The following is a 21,844-nucleotide window of genomic DNA, read 5'->3' as shown; positions in this document are numbered from 1 at the left end:
CAAATGAGAATGATATTCACTATATGTATAAAAATAAAAGCAAGTATTAACTAAACACATACTCTATGTTTCTCTCCGTATGTATATGCGTGTACGAAAATTTAAATATTTTATATTTTATGTGTTTATTAAGTATTTTTTTTCGTTTATTTTATTTATCTCGTTGTTTTTTTTTTTTATTATTATCATTTCTATATAAACTTTAACATATAAAGTAATATCTACTTGTATAAAAGTAGACATTTTTATCAAGTAAATTTCTTCATTTTCCTCTAGAAGCACTTTACTTTTCGAAATAATACCATATCAGTACACGTAAAAGTACCAAAGAAAAAAAAAAAAAGAAAGGAAAAAAATAAAAAAGAAAGTCAAATATTTTATGTTCATTTAATATCATGATATGAATTTTCAAATATAAAAGATCTGTACAAAGTATTATACTTTAACACGTACTTGTGAACAATAAGATATCTCGTTTCATACACCAATCCCTTCGATATGTTAATATTTGATAAATGATTATATTCTTTTATCATATATAATCGTTACATCATATATAATCGGTGTAGACTTATTTCACATTATTTTCTACCATCGATCATTATCAATATGTCAAAAAACTTTCGATCATATAACAGGTACTTGATATATGCGATAAATTTGCCGCCATTTAGCCAATATTCGAGTGTCACAATGGAGGACAACGCGCGAACATAGAAATACGCGGGAGCTATTATTATACATCGAGTTTACCATGCAACATAGACGCGCGTATTTATGTACATATATATATATATATATACATATACATATATATATATATATTTATGTACATATATATATATCATGTATATATATATATATATATATATATATACATGATATATATATATATGTATATATGAATATATATCTGTATATGTATAATATCAATTTATATGTGTGAGTGTGTGTGTGTTTGTGTGTATACATACTACATTCTTCTTGTGAGCGAGTTCAAAGCGTTGAAAGTGTTAATACTCGACGCGATAGCTTGCCTATTTCCCGAAGACAATGGATTATGTCGTACCTCTGAGAGAGGCACAGCATTCACTATATTGAAAATTTTGCTGGGAACGTTGCCCGATCGATCCGAACCACTTTACAGTGTCGACGATGGACGTTTTCAAAGTGGACGAAACCTTACGAACTATTTGAAGAGAACGATGGATCGTGATCAATATCTAACGTTCGATGTTACTAGTAACTGAAATTGAGATAGAGAGAGAAAGAGAGAGAGAGAGAGAGAGAGAGAAAGAGAGAGAGAGAAAGAGAGAGAGAGAGAGAGATAGTTGCTTGTTCCTTTGGAAGACAATTCATCTCAATGGCGAGGACATAATGTCTTTACCTCACCGATCTATTCGCCTGATTTAATCATTCTTGTTAGAGATCGACGAAGAACACACACGATATTCTCTCTCTCTCACTCTTTCTCTCTCTCTCTCTCTCTCTCTCTCTCTCTATCTATCTATCTATTTATCTATCTCTATCTCTCTCTATATATCTGTTTACCCATCTCTCTTTCTCTCTCTCTCTCTCTCTCTCCTTCTCTCTTTCACGTTTCTCAATCTCGGGACACTCGGGTAAACGCATGCGCGAAACATAGTTTACACGTACATACTTCCATTCATCTCTAATGCCTCGGGCACCCCCTACTGTTTACCAATTTATTTTCCTCCCTTGTTCAAGGTTTCCATGGGAAACTGAACGGAACGGATCTATTTGCGAAAACGTATGTACGTATGTACACGTACGTAGGTATCTCTCAATTGGAAGATCTTGTCTATCTTTTCCGTTTCCCATTTTCCTCTTTCTTTCTCTTTCCATCTCTCTCATTTCCTTTATTTCACAAATAAACGAGAAACAAAGAAAAAAAGGGAAACATCGTGCGTTAAATCTAAAGATAATTATCACCTATCTTACGTATGTACATATCAGATAATTTATCCTTTATTCCGTTAGAACCGTCAGAAAAAAAATTTCATTAATGAAAATCTACTTAGTCGTTATCGCGGGATTGATGGTAGTTCATCGTTCGTCGTAAATATAATTAACTTTTCGTAAGATTTAATGGTTTTAACATTTCGTATATCGTTTCAATGATCTCCTTTCGAAATCGTTTAATTGTCGATATCTAAAAGTCCTTATAATCATAATGGATGTTGGAATAAATTTTAAATGAAAAAAGGAAAAAAAAATTAAAAACCAAAAAAAAGATAGAAAAAAAGTAAAAGAAAAAAAAAAAGAAAAAAAAAATAACAGAAAACTAAGTTCGCGCTCTATAAAGAAGCCATGTTCCGTTCCCAGGAGCTTTCCGGTGTCAGACGTTTCCTGTGTTCCTTTCTGCTCCTCTATATACCTATCGATCCTCGGTTTGTACCCTCCTCTTTGTGCCACCGACTCTCTCTCTCTCTTTCTCTCTGTCTCTTTCTTTCTTTCTCTCTTACTCATTCGTTCTGTCTTTCTCTGTCCCTCTTATCCTCTCCCTTCATCGTATCGTCATGTTCTCTCTCTCTCTCTCTCTCTCTCTCACGTTCGGCCTCTCTCTCCTTCCTCTCTCTCGCACCCATTTCTAGCCCTCAATCTATCTTTCTTCGTTCCTCTATCCCTTCCTACCACCTACCTATCCACGTACCTATCTACCTACCTTCCTACCTTTCCCTCCGCCCCTCTCGTTGATCTATATTGCATTCGTACTCTCTCTCTCTCTCTCTCTCTCTCTCTTTCGCCGTCTCTCCTTCCATCTTTCTTACTCCCCCCACTCCACTATCCACCCCCACTTCACCCCCAACCAACGAGAATGTCCTCGGAACTTAAGCTATCGCGTGGAGGGTAATTTTCCTCGCATATTTATACGCACGTCTCATCGAGAAAAGTAGCTCCGTTAAATGATCATCCTCCTCTTTCTTCCTCGTCGTCGTCTACGTGTTTAACTGCATTTAATGAATTCATATATTGTCAGAAGGAACGTGAATTAATCATTTACGTCAATTTTTTTTGACTATAAATCGTATGCCTTTCGCGATCATCTTTCTTTCTTTCTTCCTTTTTTTTCTTTTTAATTTCTTTATGTTTCTTTTCTTTTCTCTTTATCCTTTCATAACAACATCGCTTTCTCGTTTTCAGAATCATTTACCCTAAATCGTGAGTCCGAGATTACTTTTTTCTTTTTCCTTTTTTTTTTTTTTTACATTTTAATCGTAGCAATATTAACCAATATGATATCAGTTTGCTCGTAATAATTTATATTGGTGAACGATTAACCGTTAGGTATCCATAACTATGACTAGCACGTTTAACTGTACCATCTAATCCCTATAATCCTATCGGTGAATATTACATGATCCCTCGTTGAACTCCTCGCCGCAACGATATGAAAATTTTCTTAACTTCTCGTATATAATTCGCGGATGCTTTTAATCTATGATTTATATGATAATTTTGCAGAATTTCAATCGTGATACAGACGATATTTATGCGAAATTCATAACTAGAACGGAATTATTTCAGTTTTTATTTCGCATTCCATAACGTGAATGGATTTTACAAGGTCGTCTATTTATATAATCCTTTGAAAAGAAATTTTCTAAATAAATATAAAAAAATATATATATAATAAATATATATATGTACGTATACAATACAAATATTCCGTATATAATACAAATTTGATCAAGTTCACCACAAGATCGCTAAAAAGGCACTTTATATCTACAAGTTGTCCCCGTTTATCTCAAAAAATGAATTTGACTTTAAAATAAATTTTAATAAATTTTAAAGTCAAATTCATTTTTTCTCATTTCTTTTTTTTTTTTTTAATGAAACAATATATTTTCACAGTTCGATGACATTTTTAAAGTAAGAGAATTCAACGACGCGCCGCCCTATAAGACTCCATTTTTATTATAAATTACATTATAAATTTTTGAATTTGCTAAGAAGTATAATACTGATTATCGATTGTTAAATTGCACGTTTGTTTCTTACGAAACAAACTTCATTTACGATAGTACAACAGTTACAAGTCGATAATTCGTTAAGCATACGTGAAGATACAATGAAAATTCGGTCGTAAAAGAAAAGAAATTTTTTTAATAGCTCCCAAATCGATCACAAGATATTCCAATTTTTCGAGATAACGTGAACACCCTGTATATACCGCATGTACTTTTTTCTTTCTTTCTTTTAACGTCCAATACCAATGTAATACCCTTTCAACGAAATTTTCTTCCGTCCGATTGTTTTATTCGTTTCTATTTTATTTAAGCTAAGGTTTAAGATAATCTGAAATAAATGAAGTACCAACTCGGATGTAACAGACAACGAAGGGGGAACAAACAAAAGAGAAAAAAAAAAAGAGAAAAAAAAATGGACATAATTGTCCTTCTTCGTTTTGTTCTCGTGCGATACCTTAAGAATTTTTTAATACGTACCAATGAGTACAATTTTCAAAGGAACGAATTCAAAAGAATTTATATTATCGATCGTAAGGAAAATTACTTTAGCGATTTCAAAGAGACAAAAAGATTTTTTTTTTCTTTTCTCTTTTCTTTTTTTTTCTTTACAATATTAAATAAATTAAATCGGTCGAAACAGTAAATTCGTAAGGATCGAATGAATTGTTTTAATTAGACGTGTTTTTGGAATAGAATATTCTTATGCGTGGTCTCGTTTTTTCTTTCTTTTTTGTTTTTTACTTTGTCTTGCCATAAAGCATTAACTTTCTGAAACGTATCTTTTTTTCCCCATTGTTTCATCTTCTTCTCAGTGTTTTTTTATCTAAGCACAGTGATTTGTCTCTGCGCTTAGGTCGACTACTTTTTCCCGTCTCACGCGATCTCACATTACCGAGGGATATTCGCACAGTAATATCATGCAATTTTCTTACTATCCAAAAAAGGGAGAGAGAGAGAGAGAAATAGAGTGAGAAAAAGTGAGAGATAGGAGAGAGACAGAGGGAGGGAGAGAGAGAAAAAAAGAGAGTGAGAAAAAGTAAGAGACAAGAGAGAGAGAGAGAGAGAGAGAGAGAGAGAAAATGAGAAAAAATGTGAGAGAGAAAGAGAGAAAGAGAATGAGAAAAAATGAGACAAAAGAAAAATAGAGAAAGAGATAGAGAGAGAGAAAGAGTGAGAGAAAAGTGAGAGAAAAGTGAGAGAAAGAGAGATGATCCTCGTTTCATAATTTTAAGCAATGTATCTATGTACTGGATGATTCTAGACAGTGGGGAAAAAAATATATGATGCTCAAGATTTTATTATGAAATAGGTCGTACGTATGTACGTATGTAGCTATGTATATACTTACGTATATATATACATACATAAATACGTGATAAAAATAATAAATTGCAGAATCATGAGTGCTTGGAAAAAATCTCACGGTTCGTGTTACGGGACAACTATCACGGGAAGAGAAATAAAAACATTTCGTTTGACATACATAGATGGGTATAACGTATGAAACGTTTTCATTAAAGTTAAATTCGCTCAAATTTATCGATCATCTACACTGAAGGTAACTAACCGTCCAGCTAGCGTCATCGATTTTCGCAGTGCGTAATTTTGCGATATATGTATACATATGTTTCTGTGTGTATGTGTGTGCGTCCACGTGTATATATATATTATAAATGTTTATAAGACATACGCAAAATATATGTATAAAATATTTACGTATTATTAAAACAATATGAGGAAGCAAAAAAAAAATATATTTATATATATATATATATATATATATATATATATATATATATATAATTTTATTTTCGTTTCATAATTAATATTAATCAGATAAATGACAATTCCTTCTGATTTCTTTATTTTTTTTTTTACTTTTTACCAAATACAAAATCAATCGATTTTTTTCGAATAAATTTCAATATTAATACAAAATACAAAATACAAAATACATTAATACAAAATTTAATTAATACGCATAAACGTGGATATTAACTAATATTTATCGAATTCTCGATTTTATTCTCATTGTATAATTAACATTAATCACATAAATAACAAGAATACAAAACCGATCGAATTTTCTCTCTCCAAAAAAAAATCATCATGAATGAACATCAATAAATATGTCTATTTATATCTACGTGAATACGTAAATAATAATAATAATAATTTGATAAATTTCAAATTAACGATTACATTATCGTTTTATAATTAACATTAATTATGTATATAATTAAGAAGAAAAAATAAAAAACCAATCGGTTTATCTCCTCCCATCAAAAAAAGAGTCATCATGAACATTAATAAATATGTCTGCGTGTATCTATGTACTTATCAAATAAATTATTACATTATCGTTTTATAATTAATGTTAATTATATAAATAATTACTATCACATATACATATATACATACGCAAATATTGAAAACGAGACTAATCAATATTTTTCTGCAAAAAAAAAAAATAAATAAATAAAAGATAAAAAGAAAAACATCAACATCATCCAATATTCCAACAAAATGTAATCGGAATTGAATTAACGCATCACTTCCCCTTTCCTGCCAACTCTCCCTTCCCTCTCTCTCTCTCTCTCTTTTTCTCTATGAACACCACAGACACGAACCAGAAAAAGTTAGGCTCGTACCGACGCTGTGGTCGAAACCACCCCCGTCAGACGGCTCCAACACCGGCCGAGAAGAGTCTTTCCGCCACGTTTTCCAAAGCCGGGTCGTCTGACTCCCTACCGAAGGCTGCTGCTGCGCTCGCGTGGCGCGCGCCAGAGAGGGTGAAATACGTATGCAAGAAAGAAATAGAGAATATTAAAGAGAGAGAGAGAGAGAGAGAGAGAGAGAGAGAGAGAGAGAGAGAGAGAGGAAAAGAGAGGGAGAAAGAGAGAGGGAAAGAAAGAGAGAGGAGGAGGAAAAGGAAAGAGAGAGAGAGAGAGGGAAAGAAACTGAATCTCGTGGGGGGGCGTGGGGGTGCGCGCGCAGGCAGCCCTTCTATAGCAAACACGTAATCGAACTGGGAGCGCCGTGCTTCGTCGTCGGCTCTGTCATCCGCGTACACGACAGGGCTGGATCCCTGACGAGAAACGAGTTAACAAAAAAAGAATAGTAAAAAAGGGAAGAGAAAAGGAAGAAAGAAATAAGGAAGGAAGGAAGGAAGGAAGGAAGGAAGGAAGGAAGGAAGGAAAGAAGGAAGGAAGGAAGGAAGGAAGGAAGGAAGAAGAAAACAGTGAAGAGGAAAAGTGAAAAAAGGAAGAGAGGATCAAAAAAAAAAAGAAAAGAGGAAAAAGAAAGAAGGATTATTACACGAAAGATCGGACAAAGTGAAGAAGATAAACAGAGAGGGATAGAAAAGAATAGAGGGGAAATTGGTCAGAAGGAATATAAAAAAAAGGAAAAAAAAAGAGAAAGGGAATATTGAGAACAAAAGAAGAAGAAGAAGAAGAAGAAGAAGAAGGTGAGGAAGAAGAGAAAGACAAAATTAACGATCTAATCATAATCTAATTCGTAATCTATCATTTGGCTTGATTCTTCGGCTTGGCGTTGGCGAGGCGTAAACTTCATGAGGAGTAACATGTCAGGGAGGAATAGACTAGGTTCTATGTTCTATTACAAAGAGGAAGAGGACCGTCCTACTATTGCTACTACTATTACTACTACTACTACTACTACTACTACTATTATTACTACTGGTTACTACTAGAGAATTTAGTGATTATCGTGATCGGTGGTGGCAGTGGCTAGTGCCGCGTCGTAGAGAGTGAGAAAGAGAGAGAAAGAAAGAGAGAGAGAGAGGGAGAGAGAGAGAGAACGGTGCCGTGTCTCGTGCTGCAGGTGCTCTCTCGTGTTTGCTCCTGACTGTGCTTGTTGGTTGGTTTACGTGTATGAGTACGCACAGGATGGATGGAGGAAGAAAAGGGTGAGGAGGGACGACGGTCGAAGTAAACGAAGGTTATATCGCGAGTGTGTATAACGTGTATACCGTTTTCTCTTCTTTATATAGATTTTCTTTCCGTAATTTGTCCTTTTCTTTTTCTTTCTATCTTCTTTTTTTTTCCTTTTTTTCCCAGTTTTTTCTCCATCTCTCTTACTCACCTTTTCTCCGTCCATTTAATACGAAAGATTTCTTCGAGATAGAAAGAAATAAAGAAATAAATAAATAAGGAAAAGAGGAAAAAAATATAAGTAAATAAATTGATTAATTAATGAATGAATGAATTAATTAATTAACTCAGACAAATATCGAAGATTATTATAAAAATAGATATTTAAAGGTATAACGTCTCCGTAACGATATTCTCGATTATTTCGAGAAATCGTTGTCGTCGTCGTTATTAATTCGTCGTCGTCATCATCGTCGCCGTCGTCGTCGTCGTCGTCGTCGTTCGATTCGATTCGATCGTCCAAGTCTGAAATATCCAGGACGATTCGTGCGAGAAATAAATACGTTAACGTTACCCTGGTGCTAAATAACAATGGCGTCGAAGGTGACTTCGTCCAGGGAATATCATTTCGTAAGAGACGTTATTATTGAATTCGTTAAAACACGTCGCGCATCGAAATTATTATCGTCAACGTCTAAGTTGCCGTCAACGTTTACGTTTACGTCTACGTCGCCGTCTACGTCGTTTACGTTAACGTCTACGTCATCTACGTCATCTACGTCGTCTACGTCGCCGTTGTCCACGTCGTCGTCCTCGTCCTCCTCGTCGTCGTCGTCATTGTCGTCGTCGTCGTTATCGTCATCCTCGTTCACGTGAGAAGAAGAAGAAGAAGAAGAAGAAGAAGAAGAAGAAAAAGAAAAAGAAGGAGGAAGAAGAAAAATAAGAAGAAAAAAAGTTGACGAAGAAAAGAAAAAAGTGGAAAAAGAGAAAAAGGAAGAGGAGGAAGAGAAAGAGGAAGAGAAAGAGAAAGAGGAAGAAGAAGAAGACGCGATGTTACCTGTTAGGTGCAGCTACGAGGAGGCGCGACGACGTAGACGACGACGAGGAAGGAAAGAAGTAAATCATCGTCGTGACTCGATCTGATCGACAAAGTTATTTTAACTTTATTTCGTTCATTTTTTGTTACTTTTATTTATCTAATTAATTATTTATTTATTTATTTCATTTTCTTTTCTGTTTATTTATTTATTTATTTATTTTTTTCTTAATTAGTTCGTTTCCCTTCTGATTTTCGTTTTTGTTTTTCTCCCGTTCTTAACATATCTCTAACCAAATTGGCCCAGGAGTCCAAGCCTCCCCCACTCCACCTGAACAATACCCACATTGATCTCATCTCTCGTCAATCTCTTTGCCCTTTCTTCATCTTTCCTACTCGATTATCTTGACTAACACCGAGATATTCTATCTATTCGGGAGGAGAAAGTAAATCTTTAAAGTAAAAAATTTACGACATCTAACCAATAATAAGTGATATATACCTATATGTGTTCTCGAGTTAATAAAAAAAAACGTGTGTGTTAAGTTCGTGCTTAAGGACAAAATCGAGTTCTATTCTATCTTTTTATCTTTCTTCGTTTTTCCTTTTTTCTTTTTTTCTTTCCTTCTTTCTTTCTTTCTTTTTTTCTTTCGGATATGTCGCGCAAGGACGCGATGATTCGATCGGTGCAATCGAGAAAAGGTGCGAGAAAGAAGTGATAGTGAAAGACGTGAAGTGATAAAAAAAAAAGAGGAAGCGTGCGAGAAAGAGAGAGAGAGAGAGAGAGAGAGAGAGAGAGAGAAAGAGAGAGAGAGAAAGAGAGAAAGAAAGGGAGGAAGAAGATAGGCTTAGGAAAGCCGGTGTAGTAAGGATACGAAATCAAGATTCAAAAGGGAACCCGCGAAGTCGCGGGATAAACTATTCAACCTGGCGGACCAAGAAGAAAGTGGTTCGACTGCGATGCAGGGCAAGGAAAGCCCCGTCGGGTCCAACACCCAGGAGACTCATCAGTATGTCGGCCCTTATCGCCTCGAAAAGACCTTGGGTAAAGGGCAGACCGGTAAGTCCCTATGTTCTTTTATGTATATACATATATATCCCTTTCTACCCTGATTTGAGAACGATCCTTTGTACGAAATTATAAAAAAAAAAGTAAATACAAAAAATAAAAGAAAAAAAGAAAAAGAAAGGACAATATTTATTTACATCTCTTTAGTCGAATTTCGACGAAGTTTCTTGGGTTTTTTTTCTTTCTTTCTTTCTTTCTTTCTTTTTTTCTTTTCTTGGAACTCTGAATGACATACAAAGAGAAAGAGAAAGAGAGAGAGAGAGAGAGAGAGAGAGAGAATATTCGACCCTGGAAAGTAGAAAGTGGACCATGTAGATACACGTATCTTATAGACACGATAACTATATATCTATATCTAGTTACTATCTATGTATATATATATATATAACATATATAACAGATATAACATATATATATATATATATATATATATATATATATATATATATATATGTTTTTCCTACGTTAGAGAACGATTCGATGAAATTTCCTAGAAATTTTCAGTTGACAAGTGTTAACGTTGAGAAATCGTATCAACCCTTGAGCGATACGATCGTGACTTCGTCGTTTACACGATGCATTAACACAAACACACACACACACACACACACATACATATATATACACACGAATTGAAGTGCATAGAGTCACGTGTTAGTTATAATTAACGAGCGGTTAGTACCGAATAAATTGAAGTTGTTATCCAACTATGATTGCACTTGTATTTCTCATTTGACTTCAGTAAATATATATATATATATTAAATTTTAAGAGACAACTTTATCGTTTGTAAAATTAATTTTGACATCATTTTTAAATGAGCTTTGATAGTTTATATTGAAGTTTTATACTTTACTAGAAAGTAACCTCGTCTTTATATCGAACGACATTACAACAGGTTTCGATCGTTTCATAAATACATACAAACACATATATACATACACAAAGAGAAAAAAGAGAGAGAGAGAGAGAGAGAGAGAGAGAGAGAGAGAGAGAAAGAGAGAAATAGACTTCACTTAAAGTCTTTTTTACTTTGGTACTTACAATAAGATTAACAACGATTGAATTCGTAGAATTACTAAAAAGAATAAAGAAAAATAATGATAAGTATTCGTTTCAAAATACACAATTGAAAAAACGATGGATCGAATTAATCCGCTCGCTATTTACTTCAATCCTAAAATATCTCTCAAAGACTATTCGCGGGCTTGAGCATACGTTGAAAAAAAAAGAGAGAAAAAAGGAATATAAAAAAAAAAAGCAAAAAAGAAAAAAGGGTGTTAACAATACGTAGATATGTACGCACTCGGGAAATGCTTTTCTCTCATACGTTCCGTTTAATCCTGCATGAAAGATATGTCGTTTGATTTTTTTCTCTTTCTTTTTTTTGCCTTCTATTTTTTTTTTTGTTTTAGAAAACCAATAACAAAATTACGATATTATCTATGGAAATATCGTAACGATCATTCTTTATTCTTTCCGTACTAATCAATAATATTCATTTATGTTGAGACAATTCAACCGTAAAAGATCGAAATTTTTTTTCGATTTTCATCTATATATATATATATATATATATATATATATATATATATATATATATATAGCAATGCAAGGTATTCGATTAATTGGAATAAAAAAATAAAATGTTGATTGCATGTGGAAAAAACTTAGGTTACAATAAGATAATAAACGAATGTTTTATTTTTCATCGATCGATAAACAAATAAACATTTAATTATATATATATATATATATATATATATTTATTTATTATTACATTAATATATTATTAATTATTTATATATATATAATCAATTAAATATTTACAATTAATATTATCATATAAATTATATATATAATTAATTAAATATATATATAATTAATATTATAATATAAATTATATATATATATATATATATATATATATAATTATGAAGTATATAATATTGAAATGGCTTTAGAAAAATTCACATTTCTTTAGGGTTAATTTACGTAATACATATATAGTACGTATATATGTATATACGTGCATATATACACACATACAAAAGCAATCAGCCAGCAGTGTATAAGTCATAATGTATTAATCGTGGCATTCTCTCTTTGTTTTTTTGTTCTAAGGAACAATAGCTAGACCGTATCAAAGAGATACTATATAAGCAAGAATAGTAGTTGACGCCTTTTGATAGTCCTCCGACGCTACATCAAGCAGAGAAATAAACGAAATGGAAGAAAGATCGGGCTTTTTATCGTTGAGATGGAAAATGTTCTACCTATAAAAAAAGAAAAAAAAGAGAAGTACTTTAAAACGTTTTTAATAAAACATTTACGTACGTACAGTTATTACAATAAATATTACTTGAGTAAATATCCATGTATATACTTATATATGTTTACGAAAAAGGAACTAAATAAATCTTGTTGACCTCTATCTACCTCTACGTTCTCTATAAAAGGCGAGAAATAACGAATTTATTGCGACGTTCCAAATATCTAGGAAATAAAAGTGAATCGAGAAGTCATCCCTTTCAAAGATATTCGCTTTTACGATCCCTCTCTCTCTCTCTCTCTCTCTATCTCTATCGATCTATTTCTCTTTTTTTCTCTTTTTCTCTCTTTCCGGCAATTTGAGCAAGATTACGTCAACTTGCGTATCTAGTACGTTTGAGGAAGTCACTAAAACAGATTCTTTTATTTTCTTTTACTCGTCTTTTGTATTTACTCTAATTTACTTTGTCACATAGTATCATTTAAAAAGTCACGTAAACAACTTTTTACTCGATCGAAAGAAGAAGAAGAAGAAAAAAAGGACAGAGAAAAAAAAAGAAAGAAAAATAAGAAGATCAACCACACGAGCGAACCTTTTGAACGAGAAACATGTTCTTCTTACGTTATCGGGGGTCAAGATCCACGAAAAACAAAAGCAATGTATATAAACAGAGATACGTTGATAATAAGAAAAGTTTAGGGTCTAAACAAAACAAACGTATGTGTGTGTTGTATATAGGTAGATAGATACATGTATACATAAATATCAACATATATATATATATATATATTTATATATATATTTATTTATAGTTATTTATAATATAGTTGTTTATATATATATACATATATATAAATATATATACATATATATATATATATTTATATATATGTATAAGTACCTAACTAAAAGTCTAGTAAAAGTATATAAATATATGAGGAGATTATCAGAATGTAACGAATCGAATCGAAAAAACGTAAAGAAGAGAGAACAGTAGTTAAACGTTAATCCTTAAAGATTGTCACGAGTGAAATTTTGTTCGTATATTATGAAATAAATTAACGATAAGTAAGAATTAATTTTTTGCCCATCTATTCGGATTATATTATTTATGAGTGATAAAATTCTCATGAAATGAATCGATTCTCTTTCACATTTTATATTAACAAAATTAACATAACAAAACAAAATTAGATTAGAGCAATATCTGATTCTTTTCATTCTTTTAAGATTTAAAATGAATTAATATTGAAATTATATACATTATAAGTATCACGAATATTATTCGGATTATTATGAGTATTGATAATGTTATCAGAAAACAGATCAATTTTCTTTCATACGTGTAATTTTCTGTGAGTACAATTAATGTAATGAAAAAAAAATTAGCTTATGGTAATATTTGATCAGACTACTTCTAAGAATTACAGTTGATTACCATTGAAATTATAAATATCATAAATATCACGAATGTTATTTGTATTATCATCAATAGTTATAACGTTTTCGAAAAACACATCGCTTCTCTTTCTCTCTCTTCTCTCCCCCTTTTTCTCATATGTACTTTATTATGAAAAAAAAAAAAAAAAAAAAAATTTTAACCATAACAAATACAAAATTAACATAGATTGATATTTGATCAACCTAATTCTTTTAATGATAAAACTACATTTTCATTGAAGTTAAAGATATCATAATTATCACGAATAACCTAATTATAATTATGTATTTTATAATTATATATATATATATATATATATATATATATATATATACATAATTATAAAATATTTATATATTATCACGAATAATCTAAGATAATACATATAATATATACATCTAATAAGAATCATGGTCGATCGTGGTATGGTGACAATAAGATATGTTAGATAAATGACGAATGAATTCTATTCGATGGTCTAAATTCCTTACTCAAGGAATGAATAATGAAATTGCCGGTCGTCGTGCCATCAAGCATGGTTTGAATTATAACCTCGTATTGTATACTATGTACTTATATATATATATATATATATATATATATATATATATATATACGTACATACATACACATACACGACACATAACACATATAGGTATTTCATGTGTATATGTCAATGGTCGAACCGAAGGCAATCGATGAAGACGTTGATGAAAAAAGTATAACACGATAGTTACAATACTATTTTCTTGAAAAAGAGAGAGATAGAGAGAGAGAGAGAGAGAGAGAGAACGAGAGAAAGAGAAAGAGGTACTAAACGGTGCAGCAAAGAGGCAACGCGGATTGGACGAATGGGCGTGACGCGAAAAATCAATAGGATCGAAGGTGGTAGACTAAAGAGATGAATCGGTGCAACGTTGTTCTCTCGGTAAGGTGTGATTAACCGCACACATGAGATTCATATAGATGTCGTGTAGGCGTTAACTATTTACATTGATATTCTATTGTCTTGCAGTGACACCAAGTAGCGTGCATGTATGTATGTATATACGTATATATGTATGTATTTATGTATGGATGTATGCATTTTATCGTATCGTATCGTATCGTATTGTATTTCGCGTAATTACGAAACTTATTACACCACTTCTCTTCCTCTTCTCCTTTTTTCTTTTTTTTTTCTTTTTCTTTTTTACTTTTTTTTCTTTTTTTTTTTTTATATATTACCTTCTCTACGAATACCAATCACAATAATTGCGTTATTTTTCTTTATTTCATTCTTTTTTTTTTTAACATCTTTACTTTTATTTAAAAAGATTTCCTTTTCAAAATCTTCCCTTTTTCAATGATTTTAACGAATCGTTGTGCAATGAATATTAATGATCATCTTTTCTTTCCTTTTCTTCCTTTCTCTCTCTCTCTCTCTCTCTCTCTCTCTCTCTCTCTCTCTCTCTCTCTCTTTTATTTTCGTTCAATCCTTCGTAATGTCATGTAAATTTGAAATCATAATTAAGAGTAGGTTCTATTGGTCGTTGCGATTAACTCGAATTTTCTAATTTTTCCTTTTCCTTTTTTATTTCTTCCTCTCATTTTAATACCAAAGCATTTGATCGATCGACGCTTAAAACTATGATATTTCAAATAAATTTCTTTAATAATGAATCGTAACCTCATCAAATGACATAAAACCATTTATGACTTTTATAATGGATAATAAAATAATATACAATTTATCTAAATTTATGAATTTTCCTTTAATTTTCATTTTGTTTGAAGTTGTACGTTTTAACGTATGATCGGCTCGTATATTGATATGTCTAAATCTTTCTTGAATATTATTTCTATTTCTTTTTTTTCCCTTCAAAAAATTAATCTTTACTACGTATTATGGAGATTAATATTTATTAATTATAAATTATACTTGTATACGTGTTATAAAAATTGCAAATTTTCAAATTCGATAATTTTTTCGTTCAGAGAAAAAAAAGAAAGAGGATTGTACAGAGTTAATCGGATAAAAATTTATATTGTGAAATATATATATATATATATATATATATATATATATATATTTATATATATATATATTTACATATATATAATATATTTACATATATATATATAGTTTTCATGGTATATAGTTTACGTAGTATGTTCACTATAGATTATATTTCTCATCAAAGTAAAAGGGAATATAAAATAAAAGAATTCACACGTGGATTCACTATTTTGCTGTATCGTTACGGCATACACGCTGTCCATTTCTCACGAATGAATTCGAACGTAATAGAAAATCTTTTTATTCTATCCAAACGAGAAAACTAAAAATGATAGTGGTAGTGATGTTAGTGATGGCTGTACGAAAAGAACCTCGTAGTCATTGCAAATGGACCTTTCAAGGAACGTTAAAAGATTCAAAAGCATTCACTTTTTCCTCAGCTTTTCCTTTGCTGACTGCTATGAAATAAAATGTTATCAAAGAGACGTAAATGTTTTACATACGTTTTATTATTTTAAACCGTATTTATATCCATATCAATAGGAGATATGAAAAAGAAATAGAAAAACATTTCGATCAAAAAATGTTTCAAAATTGACTTACAATGAAAGATTTAAGTATTTGAATAATAAATAAGTATTTTCATATTATAATCCACATTATATATATTTATATATATAAATAGTAAATAAATAAATAAAAATATATTTTATATATATATATATATATATATATATATATATATATATATATGAAATCATAATTCGTACATACACACAAACACACACGTATATATAGATATAATTATTTTCAAATCTAAATAAATTCGATAAAAAACAAAGAGAAAAAGAAGAGCCTGATTGTTCTTACAAACAAATTTAGTCTTAACATTAAAAAGAAATTCAAGAAATTTTGAAGGACGATTGAGTCTGTCCGCTAAAGTGCACGAAAAAAAAAAAATAATAATCCGATAAAAAAAAAATAATTACACCTTTTCTATATTCACATTTGACAATGTTAATCCCACACTAATTTTAGAATTTTTATTTCTTCCCATTACTTTCTCCTTTGCGAATAACGTCCAACTCTCGCGTTTATTTACAAGTCCGAGAGTGAAAAATATGAATGTTGTTTTCACGAGCATTTCAATATCGAGCATACGCATATTTAAAGGGAGAGAAAGAAAAAAAACACACATACTTACATATATACATATATATGTGTGTGTATATATATACAACGTCGACTATGTTTCATACACTGTAAACACTTTAAATAATAAAGCGGCTAGTGTGTACTTCCGTGCACCCTTCTGTTATTACGTTCCGTTGAAGGGTACTGGGTAACAACGCACCACGAGTTGGTTCGTACGTCTGCTTTCGTTATATCCTATCGTAAGGCTTACAGGTATTTAAATTTTTCTCGATAACCCTCCTTTCGAACATTTTCATCGTTAAATTACATTCTCATCTAATGGAAATCATCCACATTTGTGGTATCGGACGATTTGTAATATCAAAACTTAAAACAGACTGATGAAAAAAGTAATAATTGAATTAAATCCACCAAAAATTACTATCTTTTTCTCATATATATATATATATATATAGTACTTTTTCTTCTTGCAAATGAATGTGCACGTGTATTATCGCAGTTTATCATATTGAACCATTCATTTCTTTTCTCTTATATTTTCTTTTTTTTAACTTCAATCAAATAAAAAAAATTACACACATATATATATATATATATATATTATTTATATATATATATATATATATATATATATATATATAAATGATTTGTTACAATGATTTACATCATCAGACGACATATCTCGCAAATAGAATCTGTTTCGACTGTAATTGTACTTAAATATCTTTTTATTATAGAAATCTATTCGTACAAAGAAAGATCGTAGACCTAAGGTTCCATTAAAAAAAATAAAATATAGACAATTTGAAAATCTGATTTAATATAATTATCTTGAGAAAAGAATATTTTTTGCATCATCAGATGTGTATCTCTTGAAACACTATAATTTTATCCTGCAACATTTTCTTTTTCATAAAATCAAAAACGACAAAGATATCTAAGATGATAATAATTATTAATTCTCTCTCTCTATCACTCCTTTTCTCTCTTTCTCTTCTTCTTTCTCTCTTTCTTTCTCTCCTAATTTATTTCATATATAAGAACATTCCAGAAAGTAAGAAATATTTTAATGATAACTCCGGCACGTTTAAACAAAAGAAAAATAAAAAGAAAAAGAGTTCGTATAAACGTACTATCTTTTTTTAAGTCCCATTTGACTTTGATTTCGACTTTGCAAAATACTTTCTATCGAAAATTAATTATTTCGTTACAAACGAACTTACAGCGAAATATTGTTGAAACGAGCGTTTAAATTCTTCGTGAGAGAATAAAACGTACGTTTTCCAAGAAATCCAAGAAACGTCCAGACATTTGAAAAGATATTGAGAGATTCATTGATGAATTGTTTACAGGTTTTATATTAACACGTGAACAAAATCACTCTGAACGTTTTTAAGAAAAGTTATAAGAAAAGTAAATAAAATAAAGATGATTCGTTGAAAATCAAATCCATTCTACCTTAAAATCAAAATCGTATATTTAGACGAATTTTCATTCATCGTTTAAACGTACTACAGTACGTTATCATTAAAGTATTTCATGCTTAGTCTGAAACATCTTGTAATATCTTCTCCATATTTTATACGTATATATACTTATGCATACATTATATATATATATATATATTATCTATGTATATATATATATATATATATATTATCTATGTATATATATATATATATATATATATATATATTATCTATGTATATATATATATATATATATATTAATTCTAATCCTTATAGAAAACTAAAGGAAGCGCCTTATCTCTCTCTCTCTCTCTCTCTCTCTCTCTCTCTCTCTCTCTTACACACACATTCACTCACTTATTCTCTTTTTCTTCCGATTTACTCCACGATAAACGTAACTATAGTACTACTGGTAAAGATTTTGCATAAAAACTGTATTTGACCTATTTCGATTGCCAAAGTCTTTTCCAAAAGAATATCTTCGAGAATTTTCGAACGACATGATTTAGTTCTTTCTCTCTCTCTCTCTCTATTTTTCTGCAGATATATATGATACATATATACACACATACATATATACATACGTATGTACAATACATACATGTATATGTACGTACCGACGTGCATACCGTACGTACAGACGATATAACAAAGCCATTTTTAAACTTTTCATCCATTTCTTCTGTACATACATATGTGTATGTATTTCGTACTTTAATAAGACCAAACTTATGAACTTGTTTTATTTCCTTAGAATGATATTATGCACTTCCAACGCATATACGTGTTCACATATAAAAACAATTTTATTTCTACAGTGGATATATATATATATATATATATATATATATATATATATATATATAAATACACACATATTTGAAACATCTGTTATCCCTCTTCTCCTCTATTCCCTCTCCTCCCTATATACTCTATCCCTTATTCCCTTTCTCCCTTTTTAATGTAATTCCAGTGTGCACGTCACCTACATATAACCTCGTTAGAACAAGGGAAAAGAGAACACCGTCGAATGTTGTATCGGATTGGCCCTAGCGACAATTTGATGAAGCTCGTAGGTAATAGGGAAAATATCGAGATATAATTCGATTCCGCGGTCGTCTATCTCGTCTATGATGATGAAGAAAGAGAAATAAAGACAGACAAAGAGTGAGAGAGTGAGAGAGAGAGAGAGAGAGAAGAGGGAATTTTATAAATTGTTTTTGTATGAAGATTTGCACATCTTTGCGAAATTTCTCAAGAGAATATAAACAGGGACAGACAGAGGAGAAGGTATATATTTTTTTTATAATTCTATCTCTTTTTTGTATTTTTAATTCTTTTTTTTTTTCTTTTTTTTTATTTTTTATTTTTGTTTTTATTTATTTATTAATCTTTATTGCCGCACAAAAATTGTCCATTGACTTGTATAAATACTACATGAAAATACATATTTCAGTGTGAAACTTGATAGAATTTATAAATAAAAAAGAAAAACGTATTTTTTTATTCGCGATTCGTGATAAAACGGTTTCGAAACTACTCTCGAACTTTTAAATCATTTATTCACGTTGGTGTTACGTTTTTACGTTCTACGATTTTTTTTTTTCTTTATTTTTTTTCTTTGTTTTGATTTTTTTCACGAATTTAATCGTCCAATTACGAAACGACATTAAACGTGCATCATAGGTCTTCTATTAGTTAATTATTAGAAAATTTGATTAATCATTTTGGTGTGTTTCATTTTGTTATCTAATTCACGTAGCTGAATTACGGTCGAAGAAAAGGTGTTCAATCGGATTAGAAAATATCATTGAAACCTTACACGTAGAGACTTTCGTGTTTCTTCGACGATGAGTCAAGAACATAATCATTGAACTTGTACAGACGTATATATATACATGTGTGTGTGTGTGTGTGTGTGTCTGAAGAAGAAAAAAAATTACTTTTATATTAAATATTAAAAGAACATATAAGTATAAGATATTAAATGAATTAAATTTTTATATACTTGTGCATATCTATTAAATTTATAATACATATGCGCATATCTATAGCTATGTAAGTATTATAAACGTAGCAAACATCGAGTAGAACGAATTATTTGAATGAACGTCGCGAATCGACGCTATGACATAGATTTAAGTACGAAACTTTTCAAGAGACATTTCTAACAGGGGCTTCTCGGTGTTATACATATTTTCTGGACTATGCAACGACGAGCTACATGCACGTAAACATATATAAATCAGTATTTATACATGCATTATGTATCTCTATATATATATATAAATACATAGTAACATGTTAACGTATGTATTACGTGTAAATATTTTTTGAAAAGTTCTTTATTGAAGATTTATTGAAAAGTTCTCTCCATTTTATTTCTTTTTTTTCTTTTTTTCTTTCTTTTTTTTACTAAAAGAAATAAATAAAAAATAAATAAAAATAGAAAAATAAATTAAAAGGAAATTCTATTTGATAAATATTTAAAATGGAAAATATGTACATATATAATTGTGCAGTAAAATGAACAGTAATTATGAGAAATATATATATATATATATATATATATATATATATATATATATATATATGTTCATATATTTCTATATATAACATATATATATATATATATATATATATATATATATATATATTTGTTTATATACGTATATTTTTACCATCAAATACTTATATATGTTTTTACATATCTATATAAAGAGAAAAAAATTTTAATTTAAAAATAATTGTGAACTAAGTAGACACCAATTATAAAAAACGTACGAACACGTATTCCCGCATATATGTATATTCGCGTACATATTTATTTTCGACAACGTACATATATACCTATTACGTATGAAAATTTTTATGAAATATTATTTAAAAATAATAGTACACTAAATGGATAAGTTGTATTTAATAACGTGATAAATATACGAAATTTTGTATATTCAAATAAGTATGTACATATATACGTATACGCATACACATATAACGAACATATTATGTATAATGAAAAATTCATCAGTGCTAATGCTAATGTATCGTTAAGTGTTGTAATACGTCTATCATGAAATCGGATAAATATAAAACGGGACAGTCAATCACAACTACGGTTTATACTATCGTAGTCCGATATCGGTTGAATTGTGCATGATGCAGGTCGTTAGAGAAAGTGCACTTCAACGTTCGTATGCGTGGCAGTAATGCAATTCTCTCGAATTTGGCGGGAAGCGTGGACAGTTGACACCCGTCACATCGAAATTACACGAGTCGGATAGCGTACGAAGGTTTAGTGCTCTGTGTTATGTACGATGAAATCTCCCCTTGAAATATCCATCTTCGATTAGAACGCATTTCATCTATGTATACCACAGTCGGTACTGTACATATACATATATATATACATAGTCGGATGGATAGATATTTCGTATCCATTGATGCATCCATGCACTTCGAAACCAGCCTATACTTACTTTGGAGAAACAAAGTACTACTTACAGCCGCCC

General features: G+C 30.4%; 1 protein-coding gene across 8 annotated transcripts in view; it reads left to right on the top strand.

Annotated features, from left to right (window-relative positions):
- The first annotated feature begins 8,813 nt into the window (after positions 1–8,813).
- LOC124424525 (serine/threonine-protein kinase BRSK2) overlaps positions 8,814–21,844 on the top strand; it is a 50,087-nt gene continuing 37,056 nt past the window's right edge. For all 8 annotated transcript variants that reach the window (XM_046963719.1, XM_046963717.1, XM_046963720.1 and 5 more), the window contains exon 1: positions 8,814–9,987. In XM_046963719.1, the coding sequence (XP_046819675.1) occupies positions 9,888–9,987 (100 nt within the window). In that variant the 5' untranslated portion in view covers positions 8,814–9,887. The remainder of the gene's footprint in view (positions 9,988–21,844) is intronic.

The sequence above is a fragment of the Vespa crabro genome, chromosome 5, assembly GCF_910589235.1.
Source record: "Vespa crabro chromosome 5, iyVesCrab1.2, whole genome shotgun sequence".
Taxonomy (NCBI): domain Eukaryota; kingdom Metazoa; phylum Arthropoda; class Insecta; order Hymenoptera; family Vespidae; genus Vespa; species Vespa crabro.
This window is presented reverse-complemented; position numbering and strand designations above follow the sequence as displayed.